Source organism: Dryobates pubescens, chromosome 27 (genome assembly GCF_014839835.1).
Source record: "Dryobates pubescens isolate bDryPub1 chromosome 27, bDryPub1.pri, whole genome shotgun sequence".
NCBI lineage: Eukaryota > Metazoa > Chordata > Aves > Piciformes > Picidae > Dryobates > Dryobates pubescens.
In genome coordinates this window covers 6,351,342-6,368,813 of record NC_071638.1, presented here as the reverse complement: position 1 = coordinate 6,368,813, position 17,472 = coordinate 6,351,342, and the positions used below count along the sequence as shown (strand labels likewise).

The window sequence follows — 17,472 nt, the reverse complement described above, 5'->3', positions numbered from 1 at the left end:
CATCCAACCTATTATCCAACACCATCTAATCAACTAAAACATGGCACAAAGCACCCCATCAAGTCTCCTCCTAAACATCTCCAGTGATGGTGACACCACCACCTTCCCAGACAGCCCATTCCAATGGGCAATCACTCTCTATGAAGAATTTCTTCCTAACATCCAGTCTAAACCTCTCCTGGCACAGCTTGAGACTGTGTCCTCTTGTTCTGGTGCTGGTTGCCTGGGAGAAGAGACCAGTCCCCCACCTGTCTACAACCTCCCTTCAGGTACTTGTAGACAGCAAGAAGGTCAACCTCATGTAACTCATGGACATGCACAGAACACCTTGTGTTACTAGCCTTGTAAATCCTCTGCAAACCTAGTTAATGTGACCAGGTTTGTGAATCACTTTATATGTGATTGTGTTGTAGGATATCGTTTCCATTGTAGCTACTATTGCTTATTCCTAATGATGCAAATTCCATAGTTGGACAGATTTCTTTCACTGATTAAACTATGACTGTGAAAATTGTCAATTGCTCTCTTCCCTTATCTCTCATGAATAGTTGGGGGGGGGGGGTATTTTAAAACTAAACTTAGTTTTTCTTGCCTCAAAGGGACATCTGACAATGCCTGCGTGCATTTATTTTCTTCTTTCTGTATTAATGTCTAGTTATTTTGCAGGGTAAGGAGTCTGTTCCTTTAATACTCTCCCATTTAGAAAGGATTTACTCATAAGAAACCTCTTCCAGTTTGAGTAAAATGATTCCATTTCAAGTTCCTGGCAAAATTTTTTAAGCCTTATCTCTATTTTTCACTATGGTCTCAATCAGCATCCTCCAATCCTGACGCTATGTTGTAGAATATCATTTCCATTGTGGCTACCATTGGTTATTCCTAATGATACAAATTCCAGAGTTGGACAGATTTCTTTCACTGATTAAACTATGATTGTGAAAAATATCAATATCATTTCCATTGTGGCTACCATTGGTTATTCCTAATGATACAAATTCCAGAGTTGGACAAATTTCTTTCACTGATTAAACTATGATTGTGAAAAATATCAATATAATTTCCATTGTAGCTACTATTGGTTATTCCTCATGATACAAATTCCATAGTTGGACAGATTTCTTTCACTGATTAAACTATGATTGTGAAAAATATCAATATCATTTCCATTGTAGCTACCATTGGTTATTCCTCATGATACAAATTCCATAGTTGGACAGATTTCTTTCACTGATTAAACTATGATTGTGAAAAATATCAATATCATTTCCATTGTAGCTACTATTGGTTATTCCTCATGATACAAATTCTATCGTTGGACAGATTTCTTTTGCTGATTGAACTATGATTGTGAAAAATGTCAACTGGTCTCTTCCCTTATCTCTCATGAATAGTTTTGTTTGTTTGTTTGTTTTTATTTTAAAACTAAACTTAGTTTAATTGCCCTGTAATAATTTAAGTTATATTTCTTTTACCTTTGTTTGCTTTCTTTTTGAAATCTGCCTGTGTTGTGGTGTTTTTGGTAGGCTTGTGTCAGGTCTCTTATAACCATTTTAGAATGCTGCTTTTCAGTATAGTGCTGAAAAGAATGCAGGTTCACTTTTATTGCTGAGCAGCAGGTAGAAAATCAGTTATTTGAATAATTACTGTGGCTTGCACTTTTCTTGTTTTTAAATACACCTAAAATATAGTGCCTTATTTAGAAGAAACACTTGGAATTTTTGACTGCTGCAAAATGCATGAATCTTGCTGATGATGGTAATGAGTCATCTAGTAAGAGCAGGATTGCACTGACGGTAATAATAACAAAAAAGGGCTCTACTGTTTGCTGTCTTTGTATATCTGACCTTGAAGAGAAATAGAACTTGCTTGTTGCAGAATTTGAGCATCTAATAGATTGATGCATCTGTTATTTCTTGCACATTAAATCAGCTAATGTTTGTAATGATGAGTGATTCTTTTGTGAATCAAGTTTTTTCCCTTTCTAGTGATCTGGACATTCAGATGCATTTACTTGGATTACTTGATTGTCCTTCATTGAAATTGCCTATACTTCAGAAAATTGTAGCTTTGCCCCATTCCCATACCTTTCTGACATTCTTCTTTCTTACTGTGGCATCTTGTTGGTAACTAAAGTAATTTTTTGTTTGCATTTTATATGCATATAGAGACCATGAACCAAGCAACACCTGCTAGAAAACTGGAAGAGGTTCTTCACCTTGGAGAACTCTGTATCGAAGTATTGCAGCAAAATGAAGAACATCATTCAGAGGTGAGGCCATATCTGCATTTGCTGTAGAGAAATGTTTTTCCTAGACTTTTTGTTCTGTGATGCGAAGCAATTCTGTCAAGAAACATTTTAGCTTTACTTTCTGACATATGTTTAAGGCAGTTCACATTTACAGAGGACTAAGAGACTTGAACCTTATGAAAAGTGAAGCGAAATAAAACTCTACTTGAATTCACTTGTATGGACTGTAGGTTTAGAAAGGAAAATTCAGGAGCACAAAACAGAGAAAGCATCTTTGTGCTGGAGGTGGTGAGATGGTACAGAAAACATCCATAGCCTTATACAGTTGTTCCTTCCAGCTTTTCACCTTTCACTGAAAACAGAAAGCCAATATACCTGAATGCTAGTCTTCATCATGCTGTGTTGATCTGGCTTTTAGCATGAAAATAATGGTGGGCATAATAATCATATTAGCATTGCTCTTAGGTTGATTGAGGAAGTACTGCTTCTAAACCTGCACTTTTAAAACTGGCATTCTAAGCCAGAAGAAGTATAGCAATGTTTCTTACTGGCAAGTCTTCTGCTTCATGATACAAAAGGCATAATATTTAGAATATTTAGAATTACAGTGCTGTTTATATCAAGGAATTGCAAAAATAAACTTGACCAGGAACATACAATTGTATATATTATTAGCATTTAATTAATAAATACAGTTTTCTAAGGTTCAGGATACTGTTTCAAAAATGTTCTCAAAAAGCTCAAAATATTTTTGGGGACTATATGCGAAGGGATAAACATGATTTAGTGATGTAGTTATAAGGATGATCATTCAAAACATCTGGTTTTATATCACACTGTGGAATCTAGGTTTTGGCTGACATCTGTCATGTGTGAACTTGTTATAGATGTTTTATCTTATACTGAAGAAACAGCTGTTTCAATGATTTGAAATTAATTCCCTGGAGGTCCTGTTTTACACTACGGTTGCCACTGTGTTACTCTGTAATGATTACTTAATAAAATGTATGTACTGTTGTCTTTGTCTTTTGAGGACCTGCAGTGCTGTGTGAATATTAGATTTCTGGGGAGTAGAACACAGAAGAAGAAAATCAAATGATACATGTATGATTAAACAGCTCTGTTCAAAGATTGCTTTCTGTGCTGCCCATTTGTAGCAGAGATGTGGTATTTTTCAAAAGGGTAAATATATATTGCATGTGTCCTCAGGAAAACCAATTCAGCACATATTTTTACTGTAATCCTGAGATTGCTTGAAAAGAATTATAATCATTTTAAGATTGCTTCCCCCTTCATTCATGTAATCAGTGTTCAATTTACGGAAATGTACAGACTAGGCAGAATGAACGATGGTGACTTCACATCACGATGGTAAGTGAATGCACAGTGCTCTGATGGTACAGTTGGTGAAAAGGATCAGTAATCTCTCAAATAGCATATCACAGTTTTTAATATTAGTTTTATTTGTTTGTTTGTTTTTTAATTCATAACACTTCCAAATTTCTGGAATTCCCAAAGGGAAGAGAGGTATGTGATTCCTGATGGGCTAACCATTGCTTTTCACCGTTATTGCATGGAACTGTTCATTGGATGTGTAGAATATGTTGTTCTCATGTTGTATTGCCCCATTTGTGTGTCTTTCTAGAATCTAACAACTTCAGTCTACCTTTAGTATGGTCGATGTTTTTGTCCTTTTAGCATGTGTCTCACCAATTGCTGACTGCCTTTGGCCTGTTTTCATATTATCTGTAACGACTGAACAATTCTCTAAGAAGAATTTCTGTGTAGGTTTAAAGTGTCATTTACAAAAGGAGAGAGGATAGAAAGAAAAGAGTTTTTCTTGCCTCAAAGGGACATCTGACAATGCCTGCATGCATTTGTTTTCTTCTTTCTGTATTAATTTCTAGTTATTTTGCAGGGTAAGGAGTCTGTTCCTTTAATACTGTCCCATTTAGAAAGGATTTACTCACAAGAAACTTCTTCCAGTTTGAGTAAAATGATTCCATTTCAAGTTCCTGGCAAAATTTTTTTAAGCCTTATCTCTATTTTTCACTATGGTCTCAATCAGCACCCTCCAATCCTGACGCTGTAACACATGAAGTACTTTTCAGTCATAGCAGAGGGTGCTCAGCATTTCTGTAAAGCTTCTTGCCAGTTCATCTTTTCTCCATTTCTCCCATGTCAGAAAGAATTGCAGGCAGTCAACAGAAAGTCTGGCATGCAGAAACACAGTACTGCACCACTTTTCACAAGTTTATGCCTTTCAGGCCTGAGTACACAATTCTACATTACCTAGGATCTTTTGCTTCAGAAATGCAAGTGAGGATTTCAATGACTTTATTTGAACTTGTGGAAACTCAGCACTTGTAGAGATTAGGCTACACGTCCCATGCTCGTAATTCAAAAATACTCAAGACACTCAAAATGAGGGACATAAAGTTGAAAGCGATGACATTTTCTGATCTAGTCTGTGTAGACATTTGTCACTGCCAGACTCTGAGCAAAATGCTCTGAGGAGTACGTGTTATTCATCTGATTTCATAAGCTCACTTCGTCTTTAACGCCAGGATCATCGCGCTACCTCAGATGCGGTACTCAGCTTCGATACTGACCTTTCAAAGGCTAGTTTTAAGTGACAGACAAAATGTCCAAGAGTTCTATGTGGAGCTGGCCTCACTTGCTGACACATCGTTTTTCACAGACATCTTCTTTTGAGCTAGCATTACCTAATGATCTCAATTTTTACCAAAGAAAAACTATATTCCAGCACGTTGCTATTTCTAGCACTCACAGAAGGAAAACTGGATGCCTTCCTCTGGGGGAAACTGATATCTTTAAGGCAAAAATAGGAACTAAAAAGCACTAGACTTCAAGTAGTAATATTTTACACTCAACCCATCCCTTTTGATTAAGAAGTGAGTATGAAATGTATTCACCACCATTTACTTGAAAGACAAATTAATTTAGAGCTTTAGAACTGGATTAATCAAAAGAGTGAGAGGCCTCAAGCACAAGCCTTACAAGGAGAGACTGAGGGAGCTGGGACTGTTTAGCCTGGAGAAGAGAAGGCTCAGGGGAGACCTTATTGCTGCCTACAATTACCTGAAGGGTGTTTGTAGCCAGATGGGGGTTGGTCCCTTCTCCCAGGCAACCAGCACCAGAACAAGAGGACACAGTCTCAAGCTGCACCAGAGGAGGTTTAGGCTCAAGATGAGGAGAAAGTTCTTCCCAGAGAGAGTTGTTAGCCATTAGAATGTGGTGTCCAGGGAGGTGGTGGAGTCACCATCCCTGGGGGTGTTCAAGAGGGGATTGGACGTGGCACTTGTTGCCATGGTTTAGTAGTCATGAGGTGTTAGGTGACAGGTTGGACTTGATGATCTTTGAGATCTTTTCCAACCTTATTGATTCTATGATTCTATGGAAAGAAGCACATATTGTAATTTTTTTCAAAGATGAGGCCTCATTCTTTGCTTTCTGGTCAAATGGAATTGGATTTATGCTCCAAATTTTGTTTTCTTGTGCTTTATTTGTATAAAGCAGAATCCATTTGATTACTTGTAATTTTGATGCAAGGTTTTAGAAAATACTTTCACATTTTTACCTGGTGTTTAGATTCTCCCCAGATGAGATATTCAAATGTATTTTGCCATAGATACCACACATCTCTTTGCTTTACAACTTGTGTTTAGTAATTGTCTGTTTTCGTGTTTACAGGCATTTGCTTGGTGGCCAGAATTATTGGCTGAGCATGCAGAGAAGTTTTTGTCTCTATATTCTGTTGATATGGATTCAGCACTTGAGGCACAGCCACCAGATTCCTGGGACAGCTTCCCACTTTTCCAGCTGCTGAATAATGCCCTCAGAAGTGACAGTAAGATCTTAAGATTTTTCCTCACCCTGTGTGTAAGATTTTTTCAATGTACCTACATCTTAGAAATATATTTCTAAACAATGTCATTCTCAAAAGAAAAGTGACAGTGCATGTCATAGATGTCCTGGTACTTTATTTCTTGGAAGCTGAGCAGTTTCTCTCTATCCTTGCACTATTGCAGTCCCTATTCTGGCAATGCCTTCACAATTCAGCATTAACAAATTGCTTTGTTTTAAATATATACTGCTTAAATAAAAATGTAGTTACTATTTCCTTCTAAGCCTTCATGTAAACTGCTTTAAGGCTGGTTACGTTAGCACCTCTCCTATGAGGACAGACTGAAAGAGTTGGGGCTGTTCAGTCTGGAGAAAAGAAGGCTCCAAGGTGACCTCATTGTGGCCTTCCAGTATCTGAATGGGGCCTACAAGAAGGCTGGGGAGGGACTGCTCAGGATCTCAGGTAGTGCTAGGACTAGGGGGAATGGAATGAAGCTGGAGGTGGGGAGATTCAGGCTGGAGGTGAGGAGGAAGTTCTTCCCCATGAGAGTGGTGAAGCCCTGGAATGGGTTGTCCAGGGAGGTGGTTGAGGCCCCATCCCTGGAGGTGTTATAAGCCCAGGCTGGATGAGGCTCTGGCCAGCCTGATCTAGTGCAGGGTGTCCCTGCCCATGGCAGTGGGTTTAGAACTAGATGATCCTTGTGATCCCTTCCAACCCTGACTGACTCTATGATTCTATGTCTATAAAGGTAGGCTCAGCATGAAGGGGATAAGAGAGAAACAACACATTGAAGTGTTTCATTATTTGAGATGGAGACCAACATTTGAGATAGCCATGTAATCATGCTTTTGTTTGTCTCTGAAGAAAGATTTGGGGGTTTCTTTTAAAGAGTTAAATTATGTCCTAGGCTAGTTTTGTGTGAAAAGAATTAATTAATGGAATTAAAGAAATAACCAATGAAACCAAAAAACATTGAACAGGCGTTCACTTGGAAAAAAATTATTCAAGTTACTCCAAGCTTTTGGTTTTCATTTACAAAATACAAGAATTAATTTTCTTAGTGGAAAATTAATTTCATTTCTGTGGAAGTTCAATGGCTTTAAGACTTTCAGCTCTGTGTAGGGAAACTGCTTGACTGAAAGAATGGAAAATAGTATTCAAGAGCTTTTCTCCATGATAAAACATATTGCAGCCTGTATTGTTTATCATTGTATTATGCTTAACCTTAGCTACCAAGTGTTTATTGAAAGATGTAGGTCATCTCAATATAGTACCTTGTTGGCTGCAGCACCATATCTTGAACCAGCAAATGCAGAATTCACTCTAACATGATGGATGACAAAGTTCATGGAAGGAAAGGAGCAAACGGACAGGGACACTAAAGTAAAGCACAATTATTGAAAGTCACAGCACTGTGTTGGATGTGGTCTAGAACAGAGTGCAAGAATATGAACAGCCAGTCTTTTTTTTATGAATTACATTTTCATACCCTGACATCTAGCAATCCATGAAGTGCCATATTCCTGATGGTTTCTCTTTTCACATGGTACTCTAGTAAAAGAAAATGTATCTGTTATGGTTTCCTTTAGTTTATTTTTAAGATATTAATTACTGTTTTGTTTGGAGTGCTGTTGAAACTGATGTCACAAATTCTTCTTGTAAGACTGCCTGGAGAAGAGGAGGCTCAGGAGAGACCTTAATGCTCTCTACAACTACCTGAAGAGAGGTTGTAGCCAGGCAGGGGTTGGTCTCTTCTCCCAGGGAACCAGCACCAGAATGAGAGGACACAGTCTCAAGCTGCACAAGGGGAGGTTAAGGCTGGATGTTAGGAAGAAGTTCTTCATAGAAAGAGTGATTGGCCATTGGAATGGGCTGCCCAGGGAGGTGGTGGAGTCATCATCACTGGATGGGGTGCTGGTGCCATGGTTTAGTTGATTAGGTAGTGTTGGATGATAGATTGCACTCAATCATCTCAAAGGTGTTTTCCAACCTGGTTAATTGTATTCTGTTCTATTCTATTCTATTCTATTCTATTCTATTCTATTCTATTGTATTATATTATATTATATTATATTCTATGATCAGTCCTGAGACCTGTCTTGTTCAACATCTTTGTGGGTGCCATGGACAGTGGCACTGAGTGCACCCTCAGCAAGTTTGCTGATGACACCAAGCTGTGAGGTGCAGCAGACACGCTGGAGGGAAGGGATGCCATCCAGAGGGACCTGGACAGGCTGGAGAGGTGGGCACAAGCCAACGTCATGAGGTTCAACAAGGCCAAGTGCAGGGTCCTGCATCTGGGTCAAGGCAATCCCAGGCACAAATCCAGGCTGGGCAGTGACTGGATGGAAAGCAGCCCTGAGGAGAGAGACTTGGGGGTGCTGGTGGATGAGAAGTTCAACAGGAGCTCTCAGTGTGCACTTGCAGCCCAGAAAGCCAATCAGATCCTGGGCTGCATCAAGAGAAGTGTGGCCAGCAGGTCAAGGCAGGTGATTCTCCCCCTCTACTCAGCTCTGGTGAGACCCCACCTGCAGTACTGCCTCCAGTTCTGGAGCCCCTATTACAGGAGGGATCTGGAGGTGCTGGAACGTGTCCAGAGAAGGGCCACGAGGATGATCAGAGGGCTGGAGCACCTCTCCTAGGAGGACAGACTGAAGGAGTTGGGGCTGTTCAGTCTGGAGAAGAGAAGGCTCCCAGGTGACCTCATTGTGGCCTTCTAGTATCTGAAGGGGGCCTACAAGAAGGCTGGGGAGGGACTGCTCAGGATCTCAGGTAGTGCTAGGACTAGGGGGAATGGAATGAAGCTGGAGGTGGGGAGATTCAGGCTGGAGGTGAGGAGGAAGTTCTTCCCCATGAGAGTGGTGAAGCCCTGGAATGGGTTGTCCAGGGAGGTGGTTGGGGTGCCATCCCTGGAGGTGTTTAAGCCCAGGCTGGATGAGGCTCTGGCCAGGTTGATCTAGTGTGGGGTGTCCCTGCCCATGGCATGGGGGTAGGAACTAGATGATCCTTGTGGTCCCTTCCAACCCTGACTGATACTATGATACCATGATACTACTATGTCTGTTTGGGTTTTTGTTGGGGCTGTTTGGCCCTACCATGACACCACCAGAGCAGGTTCACCTAGAGCAGGCTGCACAGGCATCCAGGCAGGCTTTGAATGACTCCAGGTAGAGAGACTCCACCCTTTCTGGGTTCCTATTCCATTGCTCCACAACCCACAACATAAACAAGTTCCACCTCATGTTTAGATGAGGTTTGTGCCCATTGCCGCTTGTTCTGTTGCTGGGCACCGCTGAAAAAAGATTGGCCCCATCCTCCCTACACCCACCCTTTAAGTATTTATAAACATAGATTAGACCCTCTCTCAGTCTTCTGCTCTCCAGGTGAAAAAGCCCCAAGTGCCTCAGCCTTTCTTCATGAGAGATGTTCTAGTCCCCTGATCATTTTTGTAGTCTTTTGGTGTACGCTTTCAATCAGTCCTTTGTCCTTCAGTACTGGACACAATACTCCAGATGAAGCCACACCAGGACAGAAGGGAAGGAGAACCTTCCTCGTCCTGCTTGCCACACTCATCCCATAACACCAATGGCCTTCCTGGCCACAGGGCACATTGCTGGCTCGACGTCATCCACTAGGACTCCCAGGTCTTTTTCCAGCAGGTCAGTCTCCAGCTTCTACTGATACATGGAGTTATTCCTCCCTAGGTGCAGTACCCTACACTTGCCCTTGTTGAACATCATAAGGCTACTCTCTGCCCAACTCTCCAGCCTGTCCAGGTCACACAGGATGTCCGTACAACCTTCTGGTGTGTCAGCCACCCCTCCCAGTTCTGTGTTATCGGCAAACTTGCTGAGGGTACAGGTCATTGATGAGTGCATTGAAGAGAACTGTACCTAGTTCTGACCCCTGGGTGACACCACTTGTTACAAACCTCCAACTAGACTGTGCCACTAACCACAACCCTCTGAACTCTCTTTCAGACAGTTTTCAATTCACCTCACTGTCTATTCATCTGACCCATGCTTCCTAAGCTTGTCTATGAGGATGTTGTGGGCGATGGTGTTGAAAGCCTTGCTGAAGTCAAGGTAGACAATGTCCACTGCCCTCCCCTCAGCTATCTATCCTGTCATGTCATCATAGAAGGCTGTCAGATTAGTTAGATATGACTTTCCCATGGTGAATTCATGCTGACTAGTTCTGATAACCTTCTTTTCCTCCACATACTTTTAGATGATGCTCAGAACAAGCTGTGCTATCATCTCTCCAGGGATGAACATGAGGCTGATTAGGCTGTAGTTTCCTGCGTCTTCCTTCTTGCCTTCTTTGAATACTGGAGCGACATGGGCTTTCCTCCAGTCTTCAGGCACCTTGCCTGGTCTTCAGAACCTTGAGAAGATGATGTTATTGTGTCATTTGTGTTCCTCTGCACTTTGATTCCAACCTGAGAGAAGGGATAGAAACAAACAAGAGTTGGCCTTACATGCACAGACATTGCTGGTAGGCTGCAGACTTTTCTTCCCTTAAAAGATTAAATACAAAATTATTAAAACAGCCTTAGGGAAGACATTCTATGAAAACTTTCATGTCAAAGCAGTTGTTAGGAAAATTGTGAAACCTTAACTGAAGGATGCAAAACAAGTGCAGTTTGAAATGTCACACCTGTGTACAAATTTCAGCAATTCCCTAATGGTAATAGATATAGAAAATGACAGTTTCTGGCAAGTGAAAGCCATCTGGAAAATAATACACCTTTTTTTTTACCCCTGGAACTACTGGAAAGCAACCATAGAAATCAGTCACCTTTTTAATCAGTGGATATGTTAGCAAGTGGCAAGTGACCATTCTACCAGGAACCAATTCCCAAGTGGAACATACCTCAGTGCTTATTCTCTAATTAACAGCCTTTTCACCTTGCAAGTGCATTAAAGCCATTAGGAAGATCTCCCCACGCTTGTGTAATCAATTTTGCAGCCTTCAAAAATGAAATAAATAATTCCTGCTTTACCCTTTTTCTTAAATAAAGATAGATTTAGAGAGAAAAGAAAAAAAAATCTAAAATGGGAAAAACTGGAATGTGGTCTCATGAGGATAAAAAGGCTAGTGTTAATAATTAACAAGGAGAGCGAAGTGGAGTAAATTAGCCATAATAGAGCCCACAGTGACTGGCAAAGTCACCTCTCATTATCAAAAAACTCATTAGGAAATGAAGAGGTGGAAATCCCACTGGGTTATTCTCACTCTCCAGCTATATCAGAGATTACTTTTCAGATTTCTTTCAAATGAAGAACTGTTAGGTCACCATATTGCATATTAGGTTAATCTTCAGTAAAATTTGGGGGACTGACACCTGCGTGTTATTCTACCTCAGGAGCTTTAAATGAGCTCTAAATCTTCAACGCTGGAGTCAGTTTTCACGTAAACCTGACATGGGCAAACTCCTAACAATAAAGACACAGTCTAACATTTGCATCGTTAAAGAAACCTTGGATGGAAGACTATTTTTATAACGATGTCACTAAAATACAATATCCCAAAGACTGTGAGATAATGAAAATGTGCCATCTTTGCTATTCACAGAGGTGAATGCGCGACCACATCAAATGTGTTATTTTGCATAGTATACGAAGGATTGTACAAGGTTCAAACTGAATACTTCAAAGCCAAGGTTCATTTAACAATGAGAATAAAAAAATGCATTTTCCAAGACAGTATAGCTTTTCATAAAGTAACAGAGGAGAGGAAGGGGAAGTCCTGACTGAAGCTTCACATTTCTATTATTTTGGAGTTGGAACCAGAGGTTTTTTAAGATCCCTTCCAACCCAAACCGTTCTGTGATTCTGTTATCATGAAGGACTCCATTTTAAGTCACTTTCTATCCTTATTCCAGAACAATTAAGTGTTCATCAGTTAGTTCATCAGTGATTGCTTTCCTATTAAGTCTAACTAAAAAACTTTGACACCATTCCCCACAGCAAACTCCTGGCCAAGCTGTCAGCCCGTGGCTTGGACAGCAGCACTGTGCGCTGGGTTAGGAACCAGCTGGAAGGCCATGCCCAGAGAGTGACGGTGAATGGTGCCACATCCAGCTGGCACCCAGTCACTAGTGGTGACCCCCAGGGATCAGTGCTGGGCTCCATCCTGTTTAATATCTTCATTGATGATCTGGATGAAGGGATTGAGTCCATCATCAGTAAATTTGAGGATGACACCAAGTTGGGAGCAGGAGTTGATCTGTTAGAGGGTGGAAGGGTTCTCCAGAGGGACATCGACAGGCTGGACTGATGGCCAGAGTCCAACATGATGGCATTCAACAAGTCCAAGTGCTGGGTACTGCACTTTGGCCACAACAACCCCATGCAGTGCTACAGGCTGGGGTCGGAGTGGCTGGAGAGCAGACAGACAGAAAAGGACCTGGGGGTACTGATTGACAGCTGGCTGAACGTGAGCCAGCAGTGTGCTCAGGTAGCCAAGAAGGCCAATGGCATCCTGGCCTGTATCAAGAATACTGTGGCCAGCAGGAGCAGGGAAGTCCTTGTTCCCCTGTACTCAGCACTGGTTAGGCCACAGCTTGAGTCCTGTTTTCAGTTCTGGGCCCCTCAATTTAAGAAGGATATTGAGACACTTGAACGTGTCCAGAGAAGGGCAATGAGGCTGGGGAGAGGCCTTGAGCACAGCCCTGTGAGGAGAGGCTGAAGGAGCTGGGATTTTTTTATCAGGAGAAGAGGAGGCTCACGGGAGACCTTATTGCTGTCTACAACTGCCTGAAGGGAGATTGTAGCCAGGTGAGGATCGGTCTCTTCTCCCAGGCAACCAGCACCAGAATGAGAGGACACAGTCTCAAGCTGCGCCAGGGGAAGTTTAGGCTGGAGGAGAGGAGAAAGTCCTTCACTGAGAGAGTTGTTAGGCATTGGAATGTACTGCCCAGGGAGGTGGTGCAGTCACCATCCCTGGAGGTGTTCAAGAGGGGATTGGATGTGGCACTTGGTACCATGGTCTAGCAGTCATGAGGTCTGTGGTGATAGGTTGGGCTTGATGATCTTTGAGGTCTTTTCCAACCTTGTTGATTCTAGGATTCTGTGTTTATTTTTAAAAAAATGGGGTGGAGAAGTATGATCTTCCTATCCTATCAAATATTTCTGCTCTTCCAACAAGAGCTAACAACTACCAAAAAGATGTTTTTAAAACATGTATTTCCTATGAAAATGAGCAGTAAATAGTAGAGATATTTGTTATGCATTTTCAAAATGTAAAGAAAAAATCTAGCTGCTTTTATGGTATATATTCTAACAACCTCCAGAGCTTTTATTGTTCATGCACAACATGCCTGACTGTCTAAAGCTATTCAGGTTGTACAATGATTATAATACCCAGTATCTCCCTGTGACAGCAATACAATTTTTTTCCAGAACTGGATATTCATGATGGGAAGAAAGACATGGCTGTCCCAGGACTGTGTCTTCTTCTCTGTAATGCCCATCTTACTTTCTGTCTACAGAGCCTATAAATTACCTGATGAAGGGGCCTGCTCTAGAGGACAGTTTACTTTCTGTAGTTGTTCAATTATTCAGATTGATCAGCTCTTTAGTCCCCTAAGACAGATACGTATTAATTCCTCTTTGTTTGAGTCATCAAAGACATCTTTTAGTGCCATATGCCTAGTTATGAAGTGTCTATATATTTGGATTATTTTAGAGGTTGTGTATTGAATACTCTACTTCTTTTTTGGCCAGATTTTCTTTCTAAGTATGACTTACTGACCCTATGTACTGTGCTGTTGCTCAGCATTATTGCATTGCTGTATTGTCATGAATCAGTCAAAAACTTAGGAGTATTATAAAGTTAAGTAATAATCTTCATGTGCCGTTGAGTATTACTCAGTGCAATTTCTGTGGACGTGCTTTTAACTCAGCCAAGGTACTTCTGAAGATGGTGTGGTTAAGCTGATTTAGAAAAACCAGAGTTTTGAGTATTAGCTTCTTGAAAGCCATCACCATGGCTATTGATTTCAAAGAGGAATTCTCTGATATATGTGTCCACTATTTCTGTTGATAGTAGCAGAGCGGCAAACACCACCAAAGGCAGCATCACCTTCCTGTTTTGTTACAGCCTGTTTACCGTTTTGTACTAGAATTTGCATGTATAACATGTAATCCATTTTCCATTAACATTCTCTGTCTGTTAGCTTGCCCTAGCATAGGCTTTCATTTTGTTGTTGCTTGTGTGAAAATGAGATGGCTCATATCAGGAGTATGTGTGGTGTCTATATTGACAAGACGATGGAGAATTAAACTACATAGCTTTGGAGACAAGTGGTAGTTGAGGAATTTGAAGTGTGGCATTAGCTCAAGGATCTCTTGTTTCCCATCTGCTTTGATGCATAGGTGGTACCTTTTGGCAAGATCAGTTCTGATCATAGGGTAGAGTGCCATGAGTCTGTTGATGATACTCAGCTATATCACTTACCCCTGTGCTCTGAATTCTTTCCTTGCCCTGCAGTAATCCTTGACAGAGATCTCCAGATGAGTGAATCAGAGCTGCTATGTCCTCAACCTTGAGAGAACAGGATGCTCACCAGGTTGTTCATCTGAGACAGCACTTTCATGCGTGTGCCAGAGGGATCTCTGTGGAAATGCAATCATATTAAGAGTTTAATTTGCCTTCAAAGACTGCTCTCAGAATATTAGAAAAATGATTCAGCTTTTTCAGTTGAACAGCTTTTATTATCTGTGACTTCTTTAAGTTTTATTTTGACTGTGGACTAAGAGGAGCTGCCCTCCTGCCCATGAGGCTTTATTACTGTAATTCCCAGAGTAGGGCTTGGAGCAGAGCGTTTCTGCGGTGTACTCAAAAAACAGTAAACTACAAGCTCAGCCCTTCAGGTAACTGTGATTGCCTGATGAATGCCAGTCCTGCACTGATTTGCTGTAAGGTAGCAATATTGACTTAATTGACACAGTTGTATTCCTGTTTTTAAGCTCAGAGTTGCCTTGAAAAATCAGCCTAATATGTAGCTTGATTCCCACCACCTTTTTTTTCTCAAAGGTAATGCTGATGAGCTGTTCACTGTGAAACCTTTGTTTTAACACCAAAATCCTTCTCTGCTACTGTCACTGGTCACAGATGCTGCATTTTTAAGATATATGAGTATAGAAAAATAACACTGTTTTGAGTGCCTGATATACAATTAATTATGCCAGAACTAACTAGTTAACAAGTAGTTCCAGGAGCAGTGAAAATAATGGAGCGTGTTTGTACTGAACTCATAGGTGCTCTCAAGGGTAGATTCTCAAGTGTTTAATAAGAGATGAGTCTATACCGCTGCCTTTTTCTCAGTGGAAACACTAATAATCTCTGCCTGCTACCTAGCTGCATGTTTTCATGAAACTTCATACATCTGATATCTCCAGCCCTGTGTGAAACATCATTGAAATTAGCTGAAAATCTCAGCATTCTCAGGGTGAGAGAGGCAGGTGAGCAAACCAGGGAAAGCTGATTGCATCAGTTTTGCTTCCTTAGGTAAAAATAGCTGATGCATAATTTCCCATTACTCTACAAGGACATTTTCAATAAAATAGTTCTTGCTTTCAGATCATTGTTCAAGAAAAAAATAAATTAGTGTCCAGACAATCAGCAGCAAAGGCTCTCGCTTGCAACACAAGCAGCAGTGGGGAACTGAAGCTCAATGACACATTTTCCCCATAGTCTCCATCTCTCCCAGGGTCGTTTAGCAATGCAAGGCAAAGGAGCTTCTGGAAGTTGCAGAAATTATCATAGTATCATAGAATCATAGGATCAGCAAGGTTGGAAAAGACCTCAAAGATCATCAAGTCCAACCGGTCACCCAAGACCTCATGACTACTAAACCATGGCACCAAGTGCCACATCCAATCCCCTCTTGAACACCTCCAGGGATGGTGACTGTGCCACCTACCTGGGAAGCCCATTCCAATGGCTAACAACTCTCTCAGTGAAGAACTTTCTCCTCACCTCGAGCCTAAACCTCCCTTGGCACAGCATGAGACTGTGTCCTCTCATTCTGCCACTGGTTGCCTGGGAGAAGAGACCAAGCCCCTCCTGGCTACAACCTCCCTTCAGGTAGTTGTAGAGAGCAATGAGGTCTCCCCTGAGCTTCCTCTTCTACAGGCTAAACAATCCTAGCTCCCTCAGCCTCTCCTCACAGGGCTTGTGCTCGAGGCCTCTCCCCAGCCTCGTTGCCATTCTCTGGGCACATTCAAGAGTCTCAATGTCCTTATTGTTTTTATATGTAGCTGTTTTATATGGAGTTGTACCAGTAGTGGAACAAGCAGGACTGTAATTTTATGAGGTGGTTCCCTGGTTTTGATCCAGCCTTTCTTAGGAAGAGGAGGAAGTCTCCTCGAATTATGGCTGTGGTACCCATGCAAATCAAATGAGAAGCCTGGATGCAGGAATAGGTGGGAGGAGAAACCCACAAGAGAATTGAAAACAACAGAATATGAGTGGGAGAAAAGAAGGGCTACCCAAATCATGAAAATTTCTCTGCGGCTCAGCTTGCCTGTGTGATTTCCTTGCACACATGGGAAAATTCTCATAGGTCTTAGTAATAGTGCTGGATTAATGGGTGAACACACACATATCCAAAACATGAAACTGATCTATTCCATTGGTGAGACAGGACATTACTGTGCTAAGAGTTAGGACTTGCAAAAAGACTACTTCAGGGAGTACAAAGACAAGCCGTGGTTGTGGCAAGCTAATTGTCAGGTTTTAAGCATCTCCAGTAAATCATGAAGTAAATCCCATCAGTGAGCAGGTGACTTTCTACAATTTATAGCTACTTTACTTTTCTGAGTAATGTTTCTTGCTTATAATGCCCACCAATCAACTCCATTTCTTTTGAAAAGCAAGAGAATCCCTTTAGGTGTGCTACACATCAGATTTCTTAAGCTCCTAAGGCAACTAGTTTTCAGGACTTCCTTTAAATAGCTAATAACTGGCCAGCAGGAGCAGGGAGGTCATTCTGCCCCTGTACTCAGCACTGGTTAGGCCACACCTGGAGTCCTGTGTCCAGTTCTGGGCCCCTCAGTTTAGGAAAGATGTTGGGATGCTGGAACATGTCCAGAGAAGGGCAACAAAGCTGGGAAGAGAGTTGGAACACAAGCCCTATGAGGAGAGGCTGAGGGAGATGGGGTTGCTTAGCCTGGAGAAGAGGAGGCTCAGGGGAGACCTTCTTGCTCTCTACAACTACCTGAAGAGAGGTTGTAGCCAGGAGGGGGTTGGTCTCTTGTCCTGAGCAGCCAGCACCAGAACAAGAGGACACAGTCTCATGCTATGACAGGAGAGGTTTAGGCTGGATGTTAGGAGGAAGCTCTTCATA

The 17,472-nt window shown here is 41.6% G+C and overlaps 1 protein-coding gene across 6 annotated transcripts in view; it reads left to right on the top strand.

Moving 5' to 3' along the window:
* CADPS2 (calcium dependent secretion activator 2) overlaps nucleotides 1–17,472 on the top strand; it is a 366,370-nt gene that overhangs the window by 293,025 nt on the left and 55,873 nt on the right. For all 6 annotated transcript variants that reach the window (XM_054173945.1, XM_054173944.1, XM_054173942.1 and 3 more), the window contains 2 exons: nucleotides 2,166–2,269; nucleotides 5,963–6,119. In XM_054173945.1, the coding sequence (XP_054029920.1) occupies nucleotides 2,166–2,269; nucleotides 5,963–6,119 (261 nt within the window). The remainder of the gene's footprint in view (nucleotides 1–2,165; nucleotides 2,270–5,962; nucleotides 6,120–17,472) is intronic.